The sequence below is a fragment of the Furipterus horrens genome, unplaced genomic scaffold (genome assembly GCF_987537825.1).
Source record: "Furipterus horrens unplaced genomic scaffold, mFurHor1.1.pri manual_scaffold_5, whole genome shotgun sequence".
Taxonomy (NCBI): Eukaryota; Metazoa; Chordata; class Mammalia; order Chiroptera; family Furipteridae; genus Furipterus; species Furipterus horrens.
This window is the reverse complement of record NW_028327175.1, coordinates 68,986,903-69,000,688: the sequence shown is the minus strand read 5'-3', so window position 1 is coordinate 69,000,688 and position 13,786 is coordinate 68,986,903. Positions and strand designations below refer to the sequence as shown.

The 13,786-nt window shown below is 36.5% G+C and overlaps 1 protein-coding gene across 1 annotated transcript in view; it reads left to right on the top strand.

Annotated features, from left to right (window-relative positions):
* The first annotated feature begins 1,352 nt into the window (after positions 1-1,352).
* The window catches only part of SLCO4C1 (solute carrier organic anion transporter family member 4C1), a 69,854-nt gene continuing 57,420 nt past the window's right edge, over positions 1,353-13,786 (top strand). Inside the window, exons 1-2 of the mRNA XM_090276524.1 lie at positions 1,353-1,674; positions 5,314-5,577. Of these exons, the coding sequence (XP_090132650.1) occupies positions 1,353-1,674; positions 5,314-5,577 (586 nt within the window). The remainder of the gene's footprint in view (positions 1,675-5,313; positions 5,578-13,786) is intronic.

Genomic DNA, 13,786 nt, shown 5'->3' with positions numbered 1-13,786 from the left:
TCATGTCATTCCTTGGCTCCAAATCTTCCTATTTCACTCACAATAAAAGTTAATGTCCTATAGTGGCCTACGAGGTCTGGCCCCAAACACTTCTCATCCACCCCACATGCATCCCTTTACCTGCCCTTAATGCCTGCTGCTCTCCAAGTATCTCATTTCACTCCAGCACTATTTCTCCAACATACCAGGCTCCTTCCCTTCCCTTCTCCAGGTCTTAATTCAAATCTCACCTTCTCAGTGAGGCCTTCCCTGACCACTCATATCAAAATTGCATCCTGTTCCTCCCTCTCCCCAACACATGCTTTCTAGCCTGTGCTTGATTTACTTTTTTCCGCCTGAAACTTACCACAGTGAAATGTACTATATCTTTATTAGTTATTATCTGTCTCTTATTGGAATGAAAGCACCAGGAGACTAGGGGTATTTTTCAGTTTTTATGCAGTGTTTGGCGTCCAGGAAATAAATATTTGCCCATGAATGAATAAATGAACGAATAAATTGTAACTACTATGGTAAATAGTGTTCAGTTCTTCAAAGTGTTTTTCTTATTTATTTCTCAGGTAGAAATTATTTACATGATCATGAATACTGTTGATCTTAAATATGCAATATATTGCAGAAAGAATATCATATATATGCTTTTACAATTCTTAACGTCTATTCCTTCAGTTTTGGGGAAGTAAAACCAAAAAGATTTCTATATTGTGCTGGGGTGGGGCGGGAGGGTAGGGATTTCCCCTTTTAAGGAGGATGACAGGTAAAATTCTTACCATAATGTTCATGGAATCCAAAGTAATGTACCTGTGACTGCTAGATTTTTCGAGTTCAGATCTAGGCCGGTTTGGTAAGCAGCTAAGGAAGAAAACCACAGGGCGTTTTCTTGAACGACCTCCTGATGCAACTATGTTCACAGCTTTCCTGCCAGCACCCAGGGGGAGCTTTGTGGTTACCAGACTCCCACTGCCTTTATTTGGTTCCCAGTCCTTGGGCTCCGCGAAGGAGAGCGGCGCGCTGGGGTCCCCACGCCAGGGCCCTGGCCTCCTCACCTGGCGTCGGCCGGGCCGCACACCCACGCCGCGCATTCCGGCTCGTCCCAGCCGCGACAGGTGAGGCGTGGGAGCGCCACCTCCAACTACAGAGCCCTAAGGCTGGGAGCTCGCGGAGGAGGGTCGCAGCGGCTGCGCCACTAAAGCCCTAGAAGAGGAACGCAGGGAAGCGAGAGTCTCCCCGCAGCGGGGCGCGGCCACCTGCCCAGGGGAGGAGCCAGGGCGGGACCTGTTTTTTTTTTTTTTTTTTTTTTTTTTTTTCTTACCCTACTCCGACGCGCTGGGTCGGGAGAACCCATCCTGACCATGAAGGGCAGCAGAGGCATTGAGAACCCGGCTTTCCTCAACTCCAGCCCAGACACCCCGCGCCGTTTCTCTGCATCGCCCTCTCACGTCGAGGTCTCTTCCTTGTCCGCCAATGCCCAGAAAGAGGATTCGCAGCCACACCAGCCCCCAGAGCCACCTCCGCCTCCAGCAACGCCCCCTGACTCTCGGGAGCGGACCGGACCAGAGTCCGAATATGAGGAGGGGCCCTGCGGGTGGGGGAACTTCCAGCCCCAGTGTCTCCAGCTCTGCAACACACCCCAGGGGTTTCTGGTTCACTACTGCCTCTTGGCCCTCACGCAAGGTAAGGTGCAGCTCTCGCTGGCGCGGGGAGGGCGAGGAGAGGCGCAGAGGTCGGGGGGTGGGGGCGGCGCGGGGGTAAGGGCAGGTGCGCTGGGAGCCAGGTGGTCCACGCGCCCTGCGGGGCGGCCCCAGCCGCGGACTCGCAAGCGCTCCCACCCACATTAACCAGCTGGGTTCAGACTTCCACATTTAGCTTCTCTTTATTCGCAAACACGATTTAAAACTTGCCATACTGCCTTTTCTCTCTGGTGTCCTACCTCAGTTTAGCAGTTTCAGTACCTCCAGGGAAGATTGAAACCACCTGAGCCTTCCTGTGGGAACAGGTTGCCCTGGGGAATCCATTCTACAGGACTAAAGTATGCGTTTTGCCAAACCCCCCCAACTGAAGGGATTTTTTTTTTACAGTTTCTGGGACGGAAGGATGAATTAATAAACTCTCAGGTGAGGGTAGTAGGGTGGTTCTCAAAGGAGAAGCTTGTGGAATATGTTTAAGTTAGATATAAGCATTCATATTTTGTGAGGATATGTAGTTTGAGTTGCTTGCGGGCACACGTGGAGTCCAATACTGTTAGCTAAGGCTTGAGGCGTTGTTGAAGGGTGAGGTCTTTCAAACACTCCAGTTATGCGTTATCTCTTTTGTTCAAGTATTTCTATTACTTTTTCTTGGGACTTACTGATAAAGCCCAGGTTTATACCCTGAGGAGTTTGCAATCTAAGCTTCGTTTGGAGGATTAATGGTAGGTAGGGTTCAGGAGAATGTCTCCATGAAAAAGAAAACATAGGTAGAAGGTAGAAGCTGCTGTGGGATGGTGCTTCTAATGCAGGAGGTGAAAGAATGGCAAACAACACTCACACCAACGTGACAAATTGAGGGGAGGTACATATTGAGGTACAGCATCTCAAAGGACATGTTGAAGGTTAATTAGAATTTAAGTCATAGTTAAAAAAATTTTTTTTGTAAGGGGGCAAGTCTGATTGAAAGAAATGCCATTCAAAAAACGTTGAGGGAGGGGTTGGAAGTTGCTCTTTTCTAAGATTAACCAAATATATATAAATCTGTTTTTCCTGTTCTTATTTTTGCTTCCCTGTCTTAAAAGAACTCCATGTCCCTTGCTTTGCACTAGTTAAGTGCTAATTATTTGTTGATTGCAAGTTGAACTAACTGCAGCTCTTTTATAAAGGTAGTTTTGTGCGAGAGTTATTTTACTTTCTACCTCTCTTGTCCCATAGAAGTTCTTTTTTTCTCAATTTCTTGATCTTAGTTGTCCAAAATCCATAATTGTGAGGCATCTCAGTGTCAAAGGATTGAAAATTTCAAAGAAGTTGGACACACACAAAAATTCTTGTGTTTTATATTAAAATGAATTCTGAAATTTCTGGATTACTCCAGAAGACATCATTTTACATTTAATATAACATTTAAAAATTATTATCAAATATAATTGCCACTCTTAAAAAATGTTCTGCCTGGAACTGCATCTATCCAGAGGTCCCCAATTTAAGGAGCATAATCAGAGATAAAAGTGACTCTTAAATTCTTGTTCCAGTTTAAGTTTAAATGACTGAAAACATTATTACCATATGTTTCTCAAACATGAATCTTGGGAAGGCCATTTCCATGGTATATTAATTGGTGTTTTATTGGGGAGAACCCCAAAACTTGTCAAGTGAGTTTACATAACATTTCTCTGAGATAACAGAATATTTCTGAGGACTTAACTTCCTACTATGCCTCCTGTATTCATGTATTGATGATAGAGAGACATATTATGCAATATTCTATAGAATTTCTTTCTATTTCTTTTTTAAAGCAGAGTTCTTGGAACTTCTGTAGCATAGAGTTCACACTGGGATTGGTATTTAAAGTGCCATACTTCTGCAAGACTTTACAAAATTACTTTTTCAGAAAAGTTTTACCATAAAGGCAAGGCATTCTAATAATGACTGACTTTTAATCAGTATGGCAAGTGTTTTGGGAACTTGATTTTTGGATGATGAAATTTTCATGTTCTCAGATAACCTTATCTCCTTGTGAATATGTCATCCCTAGGTATTTTAGATACTTTTTTTTACATTGAAATCTTAGGAATTGTAAATTGACTTACAGACTTATTAAACTGGCATAAAAGTAAAAAACATGTTAAGACTTTAAAACATGTCATATTAATTTTCTTGAAATATATTTTCAGTTACAGTCTTGATAATGTAAAATTTAAAGAAATTGCAGAGATAATGGCTCATGTATATTCCTTCTATTAATAAATAAATGAAAACAGTTTATTATATTCTCTTAAGTAAAAGTTCATTTGATTTTTTCCCCATAAGATATCTCTAGTAGTGCTTCATTGTCTTTAACTTTACCCAAAACAATGTTGTTAGATTGTATTGTGACAACTGTCATATCAGCATGCATTAATAAAAGACTTATCAAAATTGGTGAATTTTAATATTGAAGATGGAAGAAAATAAGTAACATTTTTGGCATATTATCCTTTATTTCAAGAAAGATAACGCAACTGAAATGCAAAAAAAGATTTGCGCAGTGTATGGAGAAGGTGCTGTGACTGACTGAATGGGTCACAAGTGGTTTATTAGGTTTTGTGCTGGAGATTTCTTGCTGGATGTTGTTCCACAGTCAGGTAGACCAGTTGAAGTTGACAGCGATCAAATCAAGACATTAATTGACAACAATCAACATTATATACCACACAGGAGATAGCCAGCATAGTCAAGATATCCAAATCAAAAGTTATTGGTGAAAATGAAAAATGTGTCTTTTATCTTACAGGAAAAAATACAGACTTTTTGGCCAACCCAATAATCAAAAACTTTATAATTTGATCAGATGCCTTTTCTTTTTAATTTATAGTAATGTTTAAGCTGTAAATTTTATCAATATTTGGAGGACACTTTTATTTTCAGTCCAAATTTGATTTTCAGCTTTTCCTTGTTTACATTATAGTCCTCCTTCATATTTATAATAAGCAGATGAAGTGTACTTTTTTTTTTTTTCTTTTCCTTTGCCTATGATTTAAAATACCAGTAGTTGAAATAAGACTCTTAATTTATGTTTACTTTCTCTCCAGGATATTTAACTTTAATGTCTGTCTGTAAGAGTGTTAGAAGGGAAGAAAATGGTTTGAGAGCTCAACTTTAACATTCTTAAGACTAAGTCAAGGATCTCTTGTTATAGAGAAATATGTTTAAGGATTGAGTAACTTGGGAAGTGTTTGAGCATTACTCAGATGACCTCTGGAATCAGTTGTACTTTCTGTACTCTTCTGAGTGAGGTCAGTGAGCGTATGCTACCCTTTGAAGCTGACAACTGGCCTCATGAGACTTTACCAGTCTGACTTTTTGATTGGCATTGAAAGAAAAATGAAGTTAGCTACAATTTAGGATGTGGTAAGCATCAATTTTATTTAACACCTGAAAACTCACAAGTGGGCAACTTAAAAGGAAACTGATTTGTAAGGAAGTATGTTTGGGTTGCCTACCTTTGAAACTTAGAGATTTTTAAAATTGGTACATTTAAAGGGATCAAAGGAAATGAGCAACCAAACTTTAGTATTGTGTTAATAATCATAAACTATATGGTAAAGTTGTAATAGTGCACATAATTTCTTGTTTTCTCTTTTAGGTGTCGTAGTAAATGGCCTAGTAAATATTAGCATTTCCACTATTGAGAAGCGCTATGAAATGAAGAGTTCGCTGACAGGCCTGATATCATCAAGCTATGATATCTCATTCTGTTTGTTGTCTTTATTTGTATCATATATTGGTGAAAGAGGACACAAACCAAGATGGCTTGCATTTGCATCCTTTATGATAGGACTGGGAGCACTTGTATTTTCATTGCCAAAATTTTTTAGTGGAAAATACCAATTGGGATCCCCTTATGAAGGTAAGTTTCTGTTGTGTTTTTGTTTATTTTAAGAAGTAGGATGAAACTAGGCCATTAACTATATATTGCAACTCCCTTGTACAGGTAAGTAGGGTAAGGTTTCTTCCACTGCTCAATGTCAATGCTTTGTTCTGATGCAAATTTTGTGAAGGAGTTTACAGAGACAGATTGTGCATTAGCAATCACTTTAGTGGTTCCAAATGTTTAATCCTCTGATACTCATTCCCCATATTACCCACGGTCCTCCTCAAAAAGTGATGACCTGTTTTCCTCTGAGGCTGTAAACTCACTGGAGTTCTAAGATTGATAATTTTTCCCTTTGTAGTTTTATTTGCTGTGCTTACAGCTCTACACCAGGACTTGTTGATTCCTCATATGAGATAAAGAGAGATGAAATTAATAGGAGAGCTGAATCTTTTCCTAATAACTGAAGGACTTAGCACTCTCCAGAGACACAGAACTTCAGGAGTTATCAAACATGTTGCTCCAGTTAGATGAAGAAGCATTATTCAGGGTCTCAAGAAAGATATTTGATTACTCGTCTTTCTACTTTTTCCCCTCTAAAGAATCATTTTTAAAGGAAAAACAATTATGGTGATAGCAGAGGAATATACTAATGAAACTAGACCTTAACATTTCTATTGTTCTTTTTGGAATTTTAAGAGCAAATATAGAATAAAATCAGAAGGCTACCAAGTCAGAAGCTTTCAGAGTCTAGGGCTTAGAGTAAAAAGAAAGGAGAATTGGGACCTGTTGCAATATAGGCATTATTTTTTCAAAGTTAAGATTGTTATTTTTATGAGAATTAATATTGAAAATTAATATTAAAGTGTTAAAATTTCCCGAGACCAAGTTCCCAATTATAGAATGATAACAAATAGGAAAATATTTTTAATAACAAAGTATATATTATGCAGCATGATTTTTAGAAGTACGCTTTTCCATAAGCATACTTCATTTGGAAATAAAAATAGAATATACAAACATATGGGCCAATAGAGTATGTTTTTAATATGTGGTACAGTTTGGAATGACTAAGATAAGGAGAATATGTTATCAGTGGAAAGAGTACTTATTTTGAGTCTAGTGCATTATCTAAGATTGGGTAAGATTTCATAAAGCCATCTTCACATAATTTCACTAGGGTAGTTTTAGGAACAAGGTACATAGACTTTAGTATAACACCTTCAAAATCTTTAACAGTAAGGGAAAAATCTAAATTTTAGTGTGTCACACAAGAAACATGATACTGCTTCTGTGACAGCAAAAATATTACTACATTTATAGCTTATAGGAGGTAACTTTTGTACTGAATCTAATCCCTCACTCTAGTAGGTTATCAGATGCCCTACTTGTTTATATAGTACACAAACTTTGTTAACAAACCTTTGACTCTCTAAAACATAATCACCTGTTCCATTATAAAAGCCTGACCTCAGCAATCTTCTTAGCTTCATCTCTTGCCACACGCACCTTGAGTTGCAGCCAACCGAAACAATTTCTATTTCTCAAAGGGAAATGGCCACAAATTAAGGTGTGTGTGTGTGTGTGTGTTTGGCCTGAGCTGAAGCGAAGAAGATTGCTGAAGCCCGATGATAGACTTTTAGTACATTATTGTATACTGTGTATGTTTTCACCATATTCTTACTAATATTTTTTATTTTAGCTGCTGTAGGTATTGGCTGATATGTCAAATTTTTACTCTAAATTAAGACTCATAATTTAAACAATAGCTTATCTGTGGCAAATGAAAGCAGAAACTCAGGTTGCCCTTACATTAGTCTGTCATTCATAAAATAAGTATTTGTTGATAGGAACTATACATGTTGCCGGGAGAATAGTGAAATGTTTTCTAGGGAGGAGAGAAACATGATTAAGGGACTTAGAACAGGAAAGAGCTTGGTAGGTTTTAGGAATTGTCAGTTTTGCCTGCATGATCAAAGCGAGGGAGAACCTGGCAGGACATGAGCTTGGAGAGGCAGGTCAAGTCATGAGGCACTTAGCTTTTCCTTTAAGTGCAATGGAAAGCATGAGAGAGTTTCACACAGGGAAGTGTATGATCTTATTTAAAATGATCATTTTGGCTTCTGTTGTTCTGAGGGACAAAGGTTAAGTGGGAGAATAGCATCAGGAGGTTTTTACTATAGTCGAGGTGAGACATAAAGGTGTTTGGGACTGGGGCAGTAGTGACTGATTTTCATTATATCTTAAAGGAGAAAGAGATAGGACTTCCTAGTGGATGAATTGTGAAAGAGAAATGAATAATGACTCCTTGATATTTGCCTTGACCAACTGGGGCCATTTACCAGCATGTGGAAGACTAGGTAGAACAGTATTGGGAGTGAAAATCAAGATCTCAGGTTTGGATTTAAGTTTGAACTGCTTATTATATATGCAATGTTGTATATATGTATTTATCTTTGAACATGTTTGTTTATGTAAATGTATAAGTCATTCTTTATTCTCTTTCCTAGAAGTGCAAATACTGGGTTTGAAGGGCTTCCTTATTCTAACTTTTCATAATGTCACAGTAACTTTTAGGAAGGAATATAGCAGGTGTTGTCCCACAACCAATATATGAAAATGTCTGGTCACTATTTTGAATTTTGACATTCTTTATTTTCCTGAACTATTTCTTTAATAGAAATACCATTGTGGTATGTTTGTGTATATGTGTAGGTGTTTACAATATAACAGATATAAAACTCAGGACTAAAATTGTATTATGTATCTAAAGGAAGTCAGACATTTAGAAATATCAGGGATGTTAGAAGTCATAAACCTGCCGCTGCCCCACCCTGTTTTTTTATAGTGTAAAACCTTAGAACAAGAGGTGAAGTGACTTAATAGTGATTTTTTAGGTGCTCAATAACAGCTAAAACTAATACTAGTTTTTATGCTTTGTTTAATGTTTTCCAAATATTTGTTTGTTATTCATAGTAGGTTTTATAACTATATCAAATAATTTAAATATTTTTATGACTTTAAACCACTTCTCCAATTTCAAAATGCCAGTTATAACGCTCTGTACTTTCTTTAAAACATAATAACTTGGCTGCTCAAGTGAATTAATCCACCTTTGCAAGTATAGGATCCTATAACCAAAAGTATGAATTATTCAGTGTAGAAGAAAACAGGATTTATGGGGTAAAAGGAAACAAATTCATTGAAAACTTCCTGTGGATAAATTAGAGGCAAGGGAATGTTCAGTCTTCTTAGGTAACATAACATAAATATCCTAAAGAGCATAACATTAAGAAATTATTTTATTAATTAAAATCATACATGTAATTTAATTTGAAACTGACATTGAGAGAATTAACATATTCCTTGTGTGCTTTTCTTTGTTGTCGTTGTTTTTGAATTTGAGGGAAAGCAAAGTCAGAGCTCAGTCTAAAAGAGATAATCTCTGTAAGAAAAGATTAAAGTATGCAATAAATAGCAAGTAGAAGAAAACAAAATGTGAAGTATGATAGGCATTAAAATTTCCACAGGTGTGAATAGAACACAAAAAGAGGTTAGGAGTTAGCAAAAGGTAGAAAAGTGTGTTTGGAAACAGCTTGAATTTTCTATTCTGTAAAAAATAAGTTTAAGTAGGTTTGGGAAAATATTTTTTAAGGGGTTCTTTTATGGAGACATAAGGGTTAGAAGTGATTATTTAACTTTGAATGGAGATAAAAACATTTACCAAAGGGAAGTTTTGGTGGTTGTTACTGGATACAAAGAAGGGAAAAATTATACTTAGAGAAATAAAGGCTTCTAAAGGCTAATTTTTGCATATGTTAACCTGAAAAATAAAATTATAATAAAACATTTTTCAAGTAAGTGCTTTTGACACTTTTGATATACTTTAACATAACATTAATATAACACATTTAAAAAATGTAATAAACAAATCTTTATCACATAACATTTTGTTTTCATCCAAGCACTGTTTAATTCCTTTTGGGTGATCATTAATTTAATATTATAAAGCAAATATTTTCTCTCTTTGAGACTTTGGGCAGGAGCTCCTTTGTCATTAGTAAATAGTTAGGAATTGTAGAGGATAATTACTAAATCTAGTAAAGTTCTTTTTTGTTTATTGACTAATATTTGGATAACGTTTCTGAAATTACATTATTTTCTCTTTTCCTTCCCTTTCTCTCAAAAAAGGTAGCTCTCAACACTTTTCATTTGCTTCAGCACTGAATTTCTAATATTGTAGATTGATGTTTCAGAGACAATTCTGTACCAAAAGATTGGTTATGCAGGGTGACTTCTTAAAAAGCTTAACTAGGAAAATGATTAGAGTGGGATTCAAAGTTGTACTTAATTTTTAATTGCTGTACTCTTAAGGATTTAAAAATATATATAGAATGCTTGCCTACATTGTAGAAGATATAGGGCTGAGAATCTTAGTTTTTCAAGCACTAATTTAGTACAGAATTCCTCAATTTTGCTTGACCACAGTGTTCCTCCTTCTTGATAATACAGTTTCCTCATGAAAATCACTTTTATTTTTCTTATATTTTAATTTTATTGTAACTGTCAAGCCATGGTCACTAACACCAACAGGAATCCTCAATATGAGGTGCAGTGAAGACGGAAACTTTATTCAGTGCAAAACAGCTCAATGTTGATATAGCACATTTCTGAGGGGCCCTCAGGCTAGGCTCCTACTCAGCTAGGCAACTCTGCTCTGATCCGCTCAGTTCCATTCCTCTCTGTGCCAGTCTGGTCTGCTCTGTTCGGCAAGACGTCATTGGTATTTCAGCTCCAGCTAGGAAAATGCAGTTTTCAGTCTTCAGTAGAAGAGGAAAGTGAATTCTCTGAACTTAGATAGAGAGAAGTCCCACCCCTGGTCCCTAATTGGTTCATCCTCATGCAAATGAGGACTCTAAATCCTCCAAGTTTGATCGGTCCACAAGGCACTGTCCTAATTGATCAGTGTGGAGTTGCTCGGCTTAGTCCGTGGAGATATTGATGGAGATATAGGTATTCTACTTAACTTGGACAGGTACACCTCAGTCCTATTGTTTGAAACAAGATTCCAGGAACTCCTCAAGGGCTGGCTCAGATATCAGAAAAACAGTGTAGGAAGGCAGCTCAGTGCTGGAAGAAGGCAGTTTAGTGCTGGAGGAAGGCAGTTTAGTGAAGGCTTCTCCTTAAAGTACAGTTTGTGTGAGAGGCTCCTATTTAGAAATGACTTCCAAGATCTGTTTTTGTTTTGTTGTTGTTATTCTTGCTGTTTTTCAAATTTAAGCCCAGTTAAGATATCAGCGGCCCTTCTTAGAAGGTATCCCCTTTTTCAGGGCCCATGTAATTGAAGTGAATAAAGAAGAGAGGTGATTTCTTAGGTTAGAAAATGTAATGGTGTAATAAAACAAATTATTCAGAAAGATTTTTAAAGTTAATACACAAAGTAAAAGAGCTAGAACTAATCAGTTATCCAGATCACGTTATCATGATTTTTAATATCAGAGGCACTTCACTCTCACCCCAAATTCCTAGATAATAAGAATTATTCTGCATGGTTGTTACTCTTATTTAATGTCCATTGGAAATCTTCATTCAGTAAGTCTGGAGTAGGACTCAGGGATTCATATTTTAAAAAATTACCCAGATTATCGTATCAGTGCATTTTAGGAAACACATATCCAGTTTAATGTTTAATTATTTTGTAAAGTTTCAACTGTGTGCATAGAGAAAAATGTTTCTTTTCATTTCAGGATTGTTGCTTTACATCTTCCTTTAAAATAGGAGTTTCACAACCATCATGAAATACTAGGTAACCTAATGTAACCACTTTTGTTGAAATTCAAATAACCAAACTTCTGAAATAGAGGGAAGTCACAGAGATAAATAAGTAGAAAAACATGTGAAAATTAGAAGTTAGCACAGACTCAATTTTGCTCATAGTTACTGTTGTCCGATAGGTAAACATTTTAAACATCCATGACCTTGACCAAGAGAGTATATCTCAGCATTTCCCAAAGTATGATCTGCAAAGTATAGTTTCTGAAGGCATGAAGAATATGTTAAAAATGTGTTCTATGGTTCACTGAATTTGGGGGAAAAGGGAAAGTTAAAGAGGTGTCTCTGTTGCGCCACTGTAAAAGTGAATGTATTTTGTGAATCTTTGGCTAGGTAAATGATACATAGAATTCTGAACTTATTGATGAAGTGACTCTGGTCCTATGCTGCTGCCCTCTTACCCTGCTTCAACTCTTAAGTTTTCTCTTCCAGATTAGTGTTTCATTGAACAGGCTTTGGGAAAATCTCTTCTGTGCTCTCTTATATCTAAGTACATGGTTTTTATTTTTTAAAGATTTTATTTATTTTTAGAGAGAGAGGAAGGGAGGGAGAAAGAGAGAGATAAACATAGATGTGTAAGAGAAACATGGATTGGTTGCCTCTTGCAATGCCCCCAACTGGAGACCTGGCCCACAACCCAACATGTGTCCTGACTGGGAATCGAACTGGTGGCCTGTTGTTTTGTGGGATGATGCCCAACCCACTGAGCCATACCAGTCAGGGCTAAGTACGTGATTTTTAAAGTTCTTATTGAATTTAGAAACCTCATGGCTAGCACCTCGAACAGCATGTGATATATAGTAGGTGCTGAGGAAACATTTGTTGAGTTAAATGAATTAATGAATGAGTGGATCCCTTCAATGAAGACATATTAAGAATCTAATGACTTGTCCTTCCACAGAGGCATTAAGACTAGGTAATGGCAGATAAAAGCAGTTTAGGATTCTCTGTTCACATGTTCCATAAACTTGGCCTAAAGTATTGTGGGGCATTTTCTCTTTTGGCCACTGAATTTGGGAAGAAATATGTTATCAGAGGCAAAATATTTTTGCCATTAATGATCTTTTGGGGGTAAGATTTGGGATCTGAAAATTTTATAGTGTAAAAAGGAAGCTAAAATGAGAAGCCTATTCAGAAAGAGTAGCTTTTGGTTTTTGTCTAATTACTTGTTAAAATATTGGTTTCAGTATGTATCTACTGTACTATTGTACCTCTAAGGTGGTGCTAAATATCAGGATTATTTTTTGATAGACTTAGTATAAATTTCCTTTGTTTATCTTAATGTATACAACAGAAGGAAATGTTCATACAGGGCATTCAAGTGGATCATAGGCATAGCTTGTCAAACCAGATATAATGTACATGGGAGGTAAAGATTAAGCAATGCTTTTTGCAGCTTCTTCAGGAAGGTTGGTTAAAATGTGGTTTGTGGGAAGAAAGAAATGAGGAAATTCTATTCTCTTAGTCAATGTTCTTAAAAATGCACAAATCAGCCAGTGTGTGTTTAGTGTATTTTTCTTAAACTTTAATACTATCAGCCCACTGCATTGAATGAAAGTATGGAGTAGTATAGCAGGAATCTTAAGGGAAGACAAGACAGAGCTTAAATTTTTGCTTCAGCACTGTGTGATAGTATTATGTGACCCTGGACAAGTTTTCTGCTGCTATAAATCATGATGATGATAACTACTACCTTACAGGAGATTGTATACAAACAGTGCTAAGGCAGTACCTGGTGTTTGGTAAGTGCTCATTAATTAGTAGAAATGAATAATGATGATGTTCATGATTCAGTGACAGCTATACTAATGTTAAAATACTGTCTTTCTTGGTTTCTTTACCTGTTGGCAATGGTAGTTACAAAATAATATGAACAACTAAAAAATTTTAAATATGGTATCTATATTTTTTGGTGGGTGCCACTGATATTGACATACCCCCAAAGCGTGGCAGTGTGGCTAACCACTGTGAAACTAATATATTAGAAAGAGTATTAATTATATATGTTTCCAGGATTGTATTCTTTTTATGATATAGGAAAGTAAATTTATTCGGTGCATATATAGATTCATTAATAGCCACACATAATTACAGACACTTACATTACACAGTCATTAACACACACACATGCATACACTCATACTCACACACTCTTACTGACATTCATACAAAATCATCTTTACATTTACACATGCACATTCAAATGTATATTTTAAGGAAATACGATTTTGAACTTATGGATATCTACTTTTCTTTTTACTCAGACCATATATTGGACATCGTTATATATGAAAAAAGCTGCAGAATATTTATGTTTTTATATTATTTAATTTTATAGATAATCTACTTATTTAGTCAACCTCCTTTCTTGTGTTTTTATTAATATAATTTTTTCTGGTTAGAGAAGTTATAT